The 13,488-nt window shown below is 40.7% G+C and overlaps 1 protein-coding gene across 3 annotated transcripts in view; it reads right to left on the reverse strand.

Moving 5' to 3' along the window:
* Nucleotides 1-13,488, reverse strand: part of col22a1 (collagen, type XXII, alpha 1) — a 41,194-nt gene that overhangs the window by 11,150 nt on the left and 16,556 nt on the right. For 2 of the 3 annotated variants that reach the window (XM_028400164.1, XM_028400163.1), the window contains 29 exons: nt 13,351-13,404; nt 13,213-13,266; nt 13,062-13,115; nt 12,233-12,286; nt 12,103-12,147; nt 10,386-10,439; nt 10,248-10,301; nt 9,766-9,801; nt 9,281-9,310; nt 9,053-9,106; nt 8,889-8,942; nt 7,325-7,378; nt 5,835-5,888; nt 5,700-5,753; nt 5,561-5,614; nt 5,253-5,306; nt 5,110-5,154; nt 4,965-5,027; nt 4,713-4,766; nt 4,507-4,548; nt 4,352-4,384; nt 4,131-4,184; nt 3,482-3,535; nt 3,356-3,409; nt 3,226-3,279; nt 3,083-3,136; nt 2,568-2,672; nt 569-613; nt 39-116 (listed from right to left, as the gene is read on the reverse strand). In XM_028400164.1, the coding sequence (XP_028255965.1) occupies nt 39-116; nt 569-613; nt 2,568-2,672; nt 3,083-3,136; nt 3,226-3,279; nt 3,356-3,409; nt 3,482-3,535; nt 4,131-4,184; nt 4,352-4,384; nt 4,507-4,548; nt 4,713-4,766; nt 4,965-5,027; nt 5,110-5,154; nt 5,253-5,306; nt 5,561-5,614; nt 5,700-5,753; nt 5,835-5,888; nt 7,325-7,378; nt 8,889-8,942; nt 9,053-9,106; nt 9,281-9,310; nt 9,766-9,801; nt 10,248-10,301; nt 10,386-10,439; nt 12,103-12,147; nt 12,233-12,286; nt 13,062-13,115; nt 13,213-13,266; nt 13,351-13,404 (1,548 nt within the window). The remainder of the gene's footprint in view (nt 1-38; nt 117-568; nt 614-2,567; nt 2,673-3,082; nt 3,137-3,225; nt 3,280-3,355; nt 3,410-3,481; nt 3,536-4,130; nt 4,185-4,351; nt 4,385-4,506; nt 4,549-4,712; nt 4,767-4,964; nt 5,028-5,109; nt 5,155-5,252; nt 5,307-5,560; nt 5,615-5,699; nt 5,754-5,834; nt 5,889-7,324; nt 7,379-8,888; nt 8,943-9,052; nt 9,107-9,280; nt 9,311-9,765; nt 9,802-10,247; nt 10,302-10,385; nt 10,440-12,102; nt 12,148-12,232; nt 12,287-13,061; nt 13,116-13,212; nt 13,267-13,350; nt 13,405-13,488) is intronic. The other variant, XM_028400165.1, reaches the window with a different exon arrangement.

The following is a 13,488-nucleotide window of genomic DNA, read 5'->3' on the forward strand; positions in this document are numbered from 1 at the left end:
TGCTTCAAATTTGCACAGGAGACTAATAAAGTTTGTACCGCTGGGCCCACTTTGCCTTCTCCTGAAGAACCCCTCTCGCCCGGTGACCCCGGCTCTCCTGGGGACCCCGACAGGCCCTGAGAAGCAAAAAGCTTGGTGGTTTACTTCACCACCAGTGCTCCTGAAATAATATCATGTCGTACTAAGAACCTGGTCACTGATCCCAGAAATACTGCTCTATTTTTAATCTCTGATAAAAAATAAATAAATAAATAAATCTAGCGTTGACATTTTGGTTCTCAGAGGACAAAATGAATCGTGATGAGGGTGAGTGAGTTGACACCATAAATTCAGCAAATGCCCCTGTCCAAACCTCACTGGTTCTGCACCCTCCACATCGAGCTCTTCACAGCAAAGAGGCGGTCATAATCAGAGCAACGGTCACAGAGCAGTGGGCACAGAAATTGCTTTTGCTGCTTTCAACCAAAATGAATTGTTTTTCTCATCCAGGAAAAGTTTTCACATCAACAAAGCAGCACCTGTGCATGAAAAAAGGCAACCTAGAGAGATCCATCTGAAGTGGCATTACCTTTGGCCCTGGGGGTCCTTGAATTCCCTGCGGTCCTGGATCTCCCTGTAATATAAGAAATAACATCAATCAAAATTCTTGCAACTTTATTTTTTAATAAATCATTTAGAGTAAGTAAATGAGCTGCTGTTATTCATGTAACTACAGCAAAGCCTCAGGGCTGCACCTGGCAGCTGTAAAACACAGAAACCGCAGCGTGGCCCCTGTGCTGTTTAATGCGATATGCCTTAACAACGTCTTTCCTGTTTCACTCCTGCCTCGTCAGCAGCAGGGTCACATGTCTGTTGGTGGTAGAACATGATGGAGTAACGTGTTGAACTGCAGTGCAAAATGTGCTGACTCAGGCTTGTTCGCCTCCCCATATGGCCGCTCATGTTACACTGCTTTTCAACAGAGATGTTTACAAGCAGGACACGTGTGGGATGCAAGAGACACTGCTTGGAAGCATGTTTGCCGATGATATCCTGATAATCACATTGAATTAAAATGTTGCCTCACTTGAGTATTTATACACAAAAAGTCACACAAGAAAAATATAACTTTAATGTTGTCTTGTTAAATTTAATTGTGATAAGTTGATTGGATTACTTCCGAAAATTTATGTGTGAACATGTGTAAAAAGGCAATATTTAGTATTAATGGTGCACTTCGTGTTGGTTCTAGAAGACATCTCTAAGATACTTTTTTCCTCATCCTAATGATATAGTTTGTGCATGTAGGTCAAGCTGCTGAGGCCACATCTATTTGAGCCAATGGTGAAATTGACATTTTCACTGGGGCTGAATTGTGAGGAAAGTTTGTGGTTCCTCTATTGTATTTCTTTCACATTTCAAGATTTTAATTATTTACATTGGTATTAAGATGCTGGTTAATAGAGTACCAGACCATTAAAACAAGGTTGCTTGACCATCAGTCTCTGTATCTATAGAATATGTAAAATCTATAATTATAGCCTGACGTGTGCCTCCCCACAAACAACTCTACGTTGCTCCCTTCCACATCACAGCTACTGTGATTCATCCAATTCGTGCAAGAAACAAATGCACACAATTACACACTTCTGTCCAAGAAGAACCAAGCAGACCATGCAGCTCTTTTGGTAGGCTCCTATACTGAAGGATGCATCACTTTGAGTCTTCATGGCCCAACATATCCTAGGATTCATTACACACCAACAACACCTGGATTCATTTTACAACCAATAGCTAAAGAGTCCACTTTGGAATGTAATTATCAACTGCATGTTGCTGGGCAACTGACACAGTTGATCACAAACTGCAGACTAGACTGTCCCATCACCTTCTGCTAAGTCTGTGGTCTATAACGGGTTAGGCTCTTGTCACAACTGAAGCAAGTTGATGATTGAATTCAAAATGATAAAAAAAGATGTTACACCCTTCCTTGTGTAAGTTTGTAGGTGAACAGCCATTGGTAGAGAGAAACAATTGTTCTAGGTAGTGCACCAAGGGGGACTACCCAAAAAATTGAGGCCATCATCCTCACTGCAGGCACTGAACTTCACTTAGAGTCTGTGGGCCATTACCATCATTCCCTGCTCTCTACTTACTTTTCGTCTCTCCAGTGACATCTTTCAATTAAAGGCAGAAATGCCCCAAAAACATTGTTCATGAAGTCCGACTCTACCATGACATTGGCATAAAACCCCTCCATGTGGTGTAATTACAAGTCAGTTGCACAGACAATGTAGATGCTAAGCATAGGTGCAATGCAGCACTATAGAATTGAAGCATCAGATTTAAACACTACAGGCTGCACTCTAGTGTCACTTCTCGATTTGAAGGATATTTCATCCTAAATAGTACCATATTGAGGAAGTTAAGACCCACACCATGGTCTTTTTTTGTAGTTTTAATGCCTAAATCTAGTCATAGATTGACAGTGAGACTATAAAATATAAAATGAGAGAGAGAATCAGACATTAGCATATGTGGTACACTCAACATTAATTATAGCATGACAGGAAAGATAAGTGTCTTACTCTCTGCCCATCTTTCCCTTTCCCTGGTGGTCCGGGTGGTCCAATCACACCAGGCTCTCCGGGTGGGCCTCCGGGACCTGGTTGTCCTGGTTTACCTGGTTCTCCCTGAGATAAATGGGAAAATAAAGCTCATTATTGCCTCTCAGGGTTGCAGCAGGTACACCAGCAGATGTTTTAGTTGGCTTTATCACTTAAAATTGTCCTATGTGCTAAACCAATGTCATGTTAGGTATCATAAATACTCCGTTTTATGAAATTACAACAATAGCAGGGCCTGGGATGAAAGAGTCAAAGCAAAGAGAGAACAAAGAGGAAAGATGAGAGGCAGTGGAAAGTGAATAGCTGCTGTGAGACTCCTACATGCAGCTGCAGCAGCATGACTGGAATGAATTCAAAGGCTTAAACAATTATAGAGGACATACAAGGTCGCTGTCTTTCTCTCTGCAGCCTTATTCTCTCTCTGACAAAACATCCAATCAAATGTACCCATAGCTTTTTACAAACAGGTGACTGACCTTGTCTCCCCTTTGTCCAGCTGGACCAGGAGGCCCAATGATCCCAGGTATACCCTAGAAAAACACAGGTATGGTTTTATACTTGCACAATAAATAGTCATATGGGCATTTTATCGATTGCAGAAAATACAAAGAATACTGACCACGTTGCCTGGTAATCCACGAGGACCCTGAGGACCAGCTATACCAGGTGGCCCCTGGCAAAAACACCTAAGTTTTAGTACAGTCCCAGTACAGTATAGTGCAAAATGAATATTAATATTAACAACTTACAGGGTCTCCAACACGACCGGTCTCTCCTGTAGGTCCAGTGTCACCCTTTGGGCCCTGCAATCAACACAACTAATGAGAATTGTTGCATTAAAAATTACTGTGTGATGGGATTTATGAGCATCTTACTGCTTGTCCAGGTGTTCCCTTAAAACCTTGTTCACCAGGTAATCCTCTTTGACCCTTTAGAAAAGACACATTTTTAAGTGTGTGTGTGTTAAACATACATTGTATGCATCTAATTTAAAGCACAACACTCTGATGCTTCCCATTTCAAATCTCTACTGCCATCTAGTGGATAATGGACCATACTGCCTGATGAAGTGTGTCAAACACTGGAGACATGGGTTGCGTTCTGAAGCATACCTCTACTTTTAGTACATACTATACCCTTAAACGGCATGGTGGGCCCACAGTGATACCCACGGGGCAGCTCATCCTAAAGTCTAAAAACCCTGATGGCAAAAGTGGCGTCTCCTTTTGTCATCAGCCTCAACTCAACAACTAGAAGGGTCTGACCAAAGGATCTAAAGCTGCTGGCAGACTCATATGGTTGGTTTTTATACATAATCAGTAAAATCTTAAAACCAACTATAAAAGGTGCAAGATGCTACTCTTAATATGTTTCTTCTGTCTTTAGTCCCTTTTTGTGTCCCAGTGTGTGGTTGTTACCTACTGTATAATGTTTCATCCATGCATTGTAGGTTTGAATATCCTGGTACATTCAACATAATAAATAGGGTTGTAGTATCGACATTTTTAATTTCTTAGTACTCACCATTTCCCCTGGTTTTCCTTGGTCCCCCTTTTCTCCCTTCTCACCAGGCTTCCCCTACAGAAAAAAATAAAAACGTGCAATTACAAGCAGCAGATGTAGAGAACTCAAAACTGTAAATCAGATAGTCCTGTTAACAGAATATATAAATATAACAGGAATATCTACAAATCCACAATTTCACCATGAAGCTTGGTCTATAAAGTGCAAAGAAGTCCACTTACTGGTTCACCGGGTTCAGGGATGACATTTGCAACCTGTGATGAAGACAGCAGGTAGTAATTTGCACTGAACAGCAGGTCACATTACAGAAAATTGTGAGGATGAAAGTGTGTAGTCTGTGAACATGCACTCTGCAAAAAGCAGAAATTTCACTTACATTTCCTGGAGCACCAGGCGGTCCCCGCGCTCCCACTTCACCCTGAAGCAAGAGACAATATGTTCACAGTGTCGGCATGCTAATTACCTTATTAGAGCTAATACTGTGGGGTGACCGTTACTAAAGGAGGAGGAGGATTGTGTGACTACACTAACACAGCAAGATATCAGCTACTTATTTCAGAGCTTTTCTTATTGTCATTTTACCTTGTCACCTTTGTCACCTTTTGGCCCCACTGGTCCCTCAGTTCCTCTCTCACCCTGTGACAAAAGAGCCAAAATTATTATTATAAACCTGTTTTTTCCAGATACATGCACATTTTGTAAATAGAAAGTCAAAATCAGTGGGTCTAAAGTCTAAAGACATTTAAGGACACTCAGTGACCCCTGAAGTGGTCCCAGAAGGTTTCATTTCCCAGTTAGGAGTAATTTCACTGGGGTGGCACATGTAACACCTACCGGCACACCTCTTTCTCCTCTTGATCCATCTGCACCTGGTTGTCCGGGAGAACCAGCTTCTCCCTGTGAATAAAAAAATACATATGACATAATAAGTGTTTCATTCTGATTTAGGACACAGTGAAAAAGGCAGCTGTGAACTCACTCTTTCCCCTGGAGGTCCTCTTGGTCCAGGAGGGCCCTCATCACCCTGGGGAGCAGATACACAACCATAGATATGTCAACTTTGTATACCTCATAAGCCAGATTTTAGTAATTGCCACTCTTTTCCTGGGTTATATTAAGTACCTTAGGTCCAGGCTTGCCAGGGAAACCGTCTGTTCCACGCTCTCCCCTGGGCCCCTGCAGGGACACAAGACAACAAGTTAGTATGTCATTGGTGTCACTGATGTCCTTTTAAGGCTTTAAGTTCATCAACTTCTTGGTTTTATAGGTGCTAGATGCTATACAAGCTATACTAAGTCACTTCATTTAGCTGTTTAAAGTAATGAGCTAAAAGACACCTCCACAGACCAGTATTTTTACATAAAAAAATGGCAAAAGCATCCCTACATAATAATTCCCCATAAGCGCACAAATCTAAAGATCACACTGACCATGGTACCGTCATTACCAGGAAGACCATCCAGACCATCTTTACCAGGAAGACCCTTCAATGATCAGACACAAAATGATAATATTTAGTGGAATGACAAATGCCATTTAACAACATTTCTCCTAAAAAGCATAACTCACAGGCTTTCCGGACTCTCCGGGTTTTCCTGAAAATCCAATTTCACCAGGTAGACCCTTCAAAAACACAGAGCAGTGTCAGAATTTATGCAAATCATAAATCATGTTAGAGGATGATTTTAGTTTCTGGTCACTTACAGGAGGTCCAGTGTGTCCTTGATTCCCTGGTGGTCCAGGTGGACCTGGAGGACCCTAAAATATAAAAAAGTATTAATAATCAATAATAAAATGTGTGAATCAATCTGACTTTTTAAATCATTCTTTCATATAGACACCTAGAGGTCAAGGTGTCTGTCAGTACTGCTAAGCAGCCACTAGGTGGCAGTATTATAGCCCAGTTAACATTGAATCTTTGCTACCATTTGAACAGAGCACTATTTTGCTCCAGAGAGCAATTTGGAAAATTAATTGACATAACCTGTTGGTTTTAATCTGGGATGTTTATTTCCACTCTGCTAAAATGAACAGTGACAACACCTTTGAGAGAGAGCAGTAATGTTGTGCTTTGTGGGTCACATCAAACACTCAGCAGCCCACACAATTAAAACGGCAAATTAATTTCTCCTTGTGAGGTCAACTGTGTTGAATTTCTGGCACAATATTCATACAGAAAAGCTGTTTATTTTTACACTGCAGAAAAAATGAATACCAGACTGCTTCTCTTTATGAAAAAAAGAACAAAAATAGCAAAGCTATTGCTGAGCTAAGCAACTTCTGGACAGGTGGAAGTTATGATGCATGATTAGGCTCAGCTGTCACCTGTAATCAGCCACCCAGGACTGTGTGACAGTGTTGGCTGTTTGGGCCTCTGCTCCTCTCTACAGGTGTGAGTCTGTGGCTCCCTCTCCCTCATTGAGGGGTTGCTTTCACCTGCCTGGACTGACAAGAGCTGATCCTGCTTGTTTGTTATCAGTGGGCTTTTGGTTTAGCATTGGTTGTTTGTTCTCTTTGGCTTTTGTTGGACTGTGTGGAGCTCACTTTAATATAATTCTTCAGTGTTTACCTTCTTCCACATTGTGGTAGCCTTGTTAAACAGACTTTAGCCAATAGCAATGTTCTGCCCTGACCAGCAGAGTGCGACGACTTTGAGATCACACATTATTTTTTCACAGCTGTGTTGAATACTGATTCTGATTGGTCAATCAGGGGGCCGGATCTGATGCTATCCAGAACTGACTGTTGCTATGGACACATGTCCATTTAGTTGACCAAATCCAATATATTTAATTTAAAATCAACATTTTCTGTAAATGTTTAATAAGTAAACCATATAACAAGTACTACACTGTGCAGCAATCTGGTCAATATACCAATATTTAACCCATTCATGCTGATTAACATCTCATCATGCAGACTGAATAATTTAGATTTAAATAGATTATTGGATATCTATTTAATAGATTATTGGATTTATACGTAAATCGTATAGATCCTGAGAAGATTACCTCATGGCCAGCTAATAAGGATGCATTAACAAATAAATAATTCATCTCCTTGTTACAACTTGTCTGGCACACAGGGCATTATATCTTTCTTTCTCTTTTTTACATATATATGTATTTATTCTTCTGTTTTTGATACAGGCAAACAAACAGGAAATGATAGCATGAAGTTAAAACTGTTCTTACAGCAGGTCCAGGAAGGCCGTCCACTCCAGGCAGTCCACTTTCACCTTTCTTTCCCTGAAAGACACATTCAGTTTTACATGAAAAAATCAAACATTTAAAACATTTTTTATAAGGGTATACAACAAATAGGGTGTGTCATCTGTTATTATGGTATGATTAGGTAGATAATCTGACCAAACTGTCCATCTCATTTAAGATGTATACTTTAAAAAAATCTATTTATTTCAACAACAAGTTTCCCCCTCTAAGAGCAAGATACCATGCTAACTTAGTGGTCTGTTCACGTTCCAGGCTGCTGTCGCACCAGGATTAAAGGGCCTCAGCAGTGGTGACACCAGATCACTGATGAATGTGAGAGTGGCTCAATCTCTACCAACTCAACCATGCAGCTGACTCGATCAGGTCTGGCAGGAGTGGCTGTTATAAGAGTTCTCAACAACAGCTCCACCTCTCTCCACACACACAAGCATCTTTATCTGACCCTAAACCTCTAGAAAATAGGCCCAGCTATCTGTTTTTTTTTCTTCTCATTGTGGCAGAGTGTGACTGGAAAAAAACAATAAATAAGCAATGTTGCTCACAGGCAGATTTACCTCTTGTTAAATGTGATGTGTTCTATTCATGTTAATAAATCTTAGTCTTTAAGAAGTTCATGCACAACATGCATTTTGCTGGTGCAAGTCTTTCATTCGTGGCCAGAGGAGGTTTGGCTCCACTCTGCTGCCCAGCTGAGCAGCTGTGAATGTTGATTCCAACATGCTGCTGATGAGAAGTTAATTGTTCCCGGTAGTAAAGGCAAAGGAAGGTCGCTTGTTAATGTTTTGGAAGAACAAAATTATGTATAACCACTGTGTCTGTGTGATCATTACACAGTGCTGAGTTATGGGAAAGAGGGAAGAGAAGATGAGAAACAAGGGATGGAATAAATATCAGTTTTCTTAATTCTAAATAATCCAACTGGAATATGATAATTGCACTGAGACTACATAAACCCCAAATCACTGCAGATTAGAGTTTAGTTCTTAAATGAGCTCCTCGGGAGGGACGATAGTGAGCAGATGTTTTTTCTTTATACCACAAAAACAAATAAAATGTTTTGTAGTTTAAACATCACATCACATTACTTGCTACACATAAGGATCACAATTATGGTGGATGAGAGTGACGAAGTTGTCAAATTGATGTAGATGCTTCCCTACCTTTCTAGTGTTTTGCATATTTTGAGCCTTCTCGGCCACCATACTGTATTGAATGTACTTGGTACTGGCTGAGAAACACCTCAGCTATCCACACACACATTAACCTCACATCCAAATCTTTAGATTGGATAGACAATGGATAGGGATGAGACTATGGCTAGCACCAGGTTCATACTGAGTTATGTGAGCCAGGCTGAGGCACTTTGTTTGTGTCATATCCAAGACTAAACTTAAAGATTTATGTGTGCACCCGAATTATGTAGTTTATTAACCCTATCTGATAAACACTGGCAGTGACAGTGGAAATATGTGCCTACATACAAATATGATGCACTTCTCTCACAGGATCAAAATGAGATTCTTACCCTCTGGCCAAACTCTCCAGGTTCACCAGGGAGACCTTGCAGACCAGGAGGCCCCTGAGTAAGAGACCATGTTGTTGGTATTTCAGTACACTGTTTAGCAGTACATCTGCACAACACAGAAAGATGAGAAATGCAGAAAGGAAGTAATAAATCAGGATCCTTACAGGAGGCCCTTGGGGGCCATCGGCCCCTGGAGGACCAGGAGGTCCGGCGTCTCCCTGAAATAAAGTCAAACACTTCAGCCTTTACATACACACATGATATCATAATTGTTCCTATAATTAAAGTCTGTGGTTGAGTTGATGACGTACATGCAGCGGTTAATTACTGTATCATAATAACTATTAGGTTATGTCACTAAGCTCAAACATGACAAAGTATGAATTACTTACCTTTTCGCCCCGTAAGCCCTCTTTTTGTACCTGAAATTAAAACAATGAATAAATAATAACATGTAATTCTCAAATTAGTATATGATTGTTTAATTCATTGTGCTGGCTCAGTCTAATGACTGTGATGAAATAAAGCCAGAGGCAAGATAACTGGTTAACCCAGTACTCTCACATAAATTGAATTTTCCATAGAGTGATGTGTGGCTGAAACTACCAAACAGGCTGAGGTTAAAAAAATAAAAACACAAAGAAAATGAATTTAATTTCAGAATAAAATAAAATTTGTGTGTTAAGCTTCTTCTAACTAGACAACAGCGCCCCCAACTAGTTCAGTAGGTCACTACTCACTGATTATTTCCTGGTCTTTCATTAGCAATATTCTCAAATATTTAGTTAAGTGTACAGTAGAAACTGCTGTACATGTGTTTATTGTAGTCTGTAATTCTATCATTACATCATCACTTTGTTCTATTTCTGGCACTTACCACATCTCCAGGTAATCCGGGAAGTCCTCTCTCCCCCTGTGACACAGTTCACACAACAAGGATAAACACCCCGTCATTAGAATCAAGAGATGTTTGGGTAAAGCCCCTTAAGCAATACAGTAATAACATAGCTACGACCATAATTTATGAGATGAGTCCTGTTACTTATTGTAGGATAGTGAGGGAAGTGAAACTTGTGGGTAAAAAAAACATTATGGCTATTCATGCATATGTGTAATGCGTGCATCTGTGTGCATGCATATGGGTGTGGTATATGCACTGGAAGAATAATCAGAGTCAGTAATTACAGACAGACAAATAAACTCTGCATTTTATTTTCTTAGACAGATGAGTGGGCTGACTTTGATGGTGCAAGGCAGTAGACAGAGGAATGTCTGGAGAGAGCAGACAGTAGCTTGGGAAACCTTCGATGATACATCTCAAGATGTAACCATGCTTGGGGCAATGAGGGCTGGACGTACCTTGTCCCCTTTAATTCCGCTGGGCCCGGGTGTTCCAACCAGTCCTCTCAAACCCTAAACAGTGTTGGACAGAAGTTTTATTAATGTGCTAAATGATCAGCTACTTTTTGTAATGGTTAGATTTTGATCATGACTTACATCTTTCCCAGGAAGACCTGGTTTCCCAGGTAACCCAGCCACGCCTGACTCACCCTGAAAGGGTAACACAAGCTGTAAGAACTTATAACAACAAATAAAAACGGAAAACCACTATTCTTGTGCAAAAAAATGGGGCAATTGATTGTGTGCATCCTCAGTTGCACAATGAAGCAGGAATAAATGAGGAAATTTAAAAATGATATACAGAAATAATAAGGTTTGGAAATAAATAGTGAACAACTGGAAAACTGGAAAGAACATAACTTCAGACATGACTTTTTCAAACATTTTAAAGCTTAAAATCACTGACAAAATGGAGGCTGACTAAAACTTTTGGTTCTTCAAGAAAATTCCACAAAATGTTTATTTTATAAGAAAGAAAATAAAGTAATAAAATCTCAAACATGTAAACATCTATTGTCCACATGGCATGACATTGTATGCCTTATTTAAGCCCGTTAGCATGCTAACATTCAGACCCTGTCACTAAACAAAGTACAGCTGGGTCTAAGAAAGATCTGATTAATTTTGCAGATTTAAAGGACCACAGAAAAAAAACTCAGTGTTTGTACTACATAAAGAGTTCAAGGTCAACTAAGGTCAATGCGATTTTTAATTTTCAGGGAAACATGAACATCTGCACCAAATGAAAAGGCAATTGTTAACCTCACTGCGATGCATGAGGAAAAGTCATGAACAGCATTAGGACCTATCCTTTGTACTGCAATTCTTGATGGTGACCAAAATGATGGACCGGCCAAAGCAATGTTGATGGTAGCATGTCTAACAAAGTGGGCAGAGCTCTGTAACCCAAAAACACATCTGTGACTTTTCAGACTCCAAACCTCAGCCCCATGTGTCTCCCACTAAAGCACCTATTCCCTTTATCACCTCAGGAAAGTCGTTTTCCAGTTCTTTTCACCTACAGGAAATTGCTTACTGACTGACTGACAGCTCCAAAACTGGCATCAGCATGTCTGAATGGGGCTATAGTGTGTGTTTCTATCCTGCTGCACATCCCTGTGCCATATGGAGAAGCAATCAATGCTCTGATTTTGTGTTCAGTGCCTTATACAAAGCGCCTGTTAAAGTCTTTTGAAACTTGAAATTCAAGCTGATCTCTCAGCAAGATATAAAGTATGTGTTACAGTGAGTTCTTATATCTTCATCGTGATACATGATCTAATTCTTAGAGCAACACAGACAGCATTATGGTTATGACAAATGATGAGATAAATAAATATTTCTCCCCTAAGCTGCATTGTGTTTGGAAAATAAAGGTGTTAGCAACTGAGAGGAAAGTTCAGACATCAACAAAGCTTCAGCAGGCCTGAATAAGGTCCATTATAGCCCCGAACACCCCCACAGAATTCCAGACAGGAAGTGTGGAGAGTCAATCAAGGAAGCCACATCTGTTTGCACAATTACGCCCCTCAGTTCTCAGTTCCTCTGAGAAGTAAGGTCTTTCTCTCTTACAGAAGTTAACCCTGTCATCGGGATTTGCAGTACGAGCTCCAGGATACACAGGTTCAACTTGGATTCATGGTCCAATGGCATGGTGGGAAAACATGGACGCAAAGGTAAACGAGTAATTCCCCTTCATCATTAAGTATCCACTAATGCCCTTGAGTTCATCATGTACCAGAAGCTGTGTGGTCAAAAGGCTAATGCTTGTAGCAGGTGGCCCCCACGTGGGCTGAAGTCTGGTTTAACTCACCCTTGTTCCTGGTGTTCCTTTTTCACCTTTTGTACCAGCATTGCCCTGAAACAACACATAGTGACATCTTAACATGATTCCTAACAAAGTCATCAAGATCTTAGCACACACACACTCAGATTATACTCACAGTGACGCCTTTAGGTCCAGGTGCACCCGCAGTTCCTGAATCCCCTTGAATTCCCTGGACAAGATAATGCAGTTACGTATTAGTGGGAGTTATTGAATTGCTGACTCAGCAGGTATGCTGTCGGCCAACTGGCTGCTGCTAAGTCAGTGCTGAATCAATGATAAGAAATGCTACTGACCACCCCTAGAAACCCGAATCCTCCAAAAAAGAAGCAGCAGCAGCAGCTGTCGGCCACAAGACCCAACCAAGTAGTGGGTCTTTGACCTTTGACCTGACTTCATGTTCTTTTTACAGCAAAGAATTCAGATTTTTAGTAACAAGGTAGGTTTGGTTCCAACCATGCAAATTTAAAACTGCTTTGAAGCTCCACTACATTAAAGTCCATTGATGAGCAAATTTAGTAGTTGAAACCTTTGTTTATTTTTCTGTTGTTTGCTTTATTTAACCCATGTAATGCTAATTTAGCAAAGTGTAGGAGTTGTTTTTGTTCACTGATTTAGTCTTCTCTATTCTTATCAAAGAGTTTGGTCTGGTCAGCGTGTAACAGTCTGCTTGGCCCAATCCGAGCCATTACTCCTGGCTTCCATTTCTCAACAGCTGCTGCTTCATACAAAGGAAAGTCAACCAAACTGCCCCCCACCCACTTTTCCCTTTCATCAATCAATACCAGGCTGAAAGGAAATTGTCCATAAAAACGCATGTATGCCCACTTAACAGAACAAGTGTGACTATGAGATCTGTGCCAGAAAAAAAAACGGAAACTTTTTAGTGCCTGTCTGTATGCATGTGCACTGTCTGGATCCAAAACTGGAACAGCACTTTCACCCACCTTTAGTCCAGCTAGACCCGGTGACCCTGGATTACCAGGCCGTCCTGCTTCACCCTAATTACAAAAACAAACCACACACACACACAGTTGCACATTTCATGTCACAAAACTATACTGAAATATATATTTAAAAAAGACAAACAAAACTTACCTTGTCTCCTTTGTCGCCCGGTAAGCCATCAATACCTGGCACGCCACCAAGTCCCTGAATAGAAACACATAATTAACACCAGAATGTGAAGAGACAACAAATTAACAAAAAGACCTCCATCCATGTCCAGGACCACACCTTCTCTCCTTTTTGTCCAGCAGCACCTGTCAGCCCTATGCTGCCTGTATCACCCTGTAGACATAAAAAGTGAGTGTTTACTGTGATGTCATATGTGAGCATGCGGGTTGGCCGGCGACGATGGCGTGCTGTCAGAGA

The sequence above is a fragment of the Parambassis ranga genome, chromosome 2 (assembly GCF_900634625.1).
Source record: "Parambassis ranga chromosome 2, fParRan2.1, whole genome shotgun sequence".
In the NCBI taxonomy this organism is placed as follows: domain Eukaryota; kingdom Metazoa; phylum Chordata; class Actinopteri; family Ambassidae; genus Parambassis; species Parambassis ranga.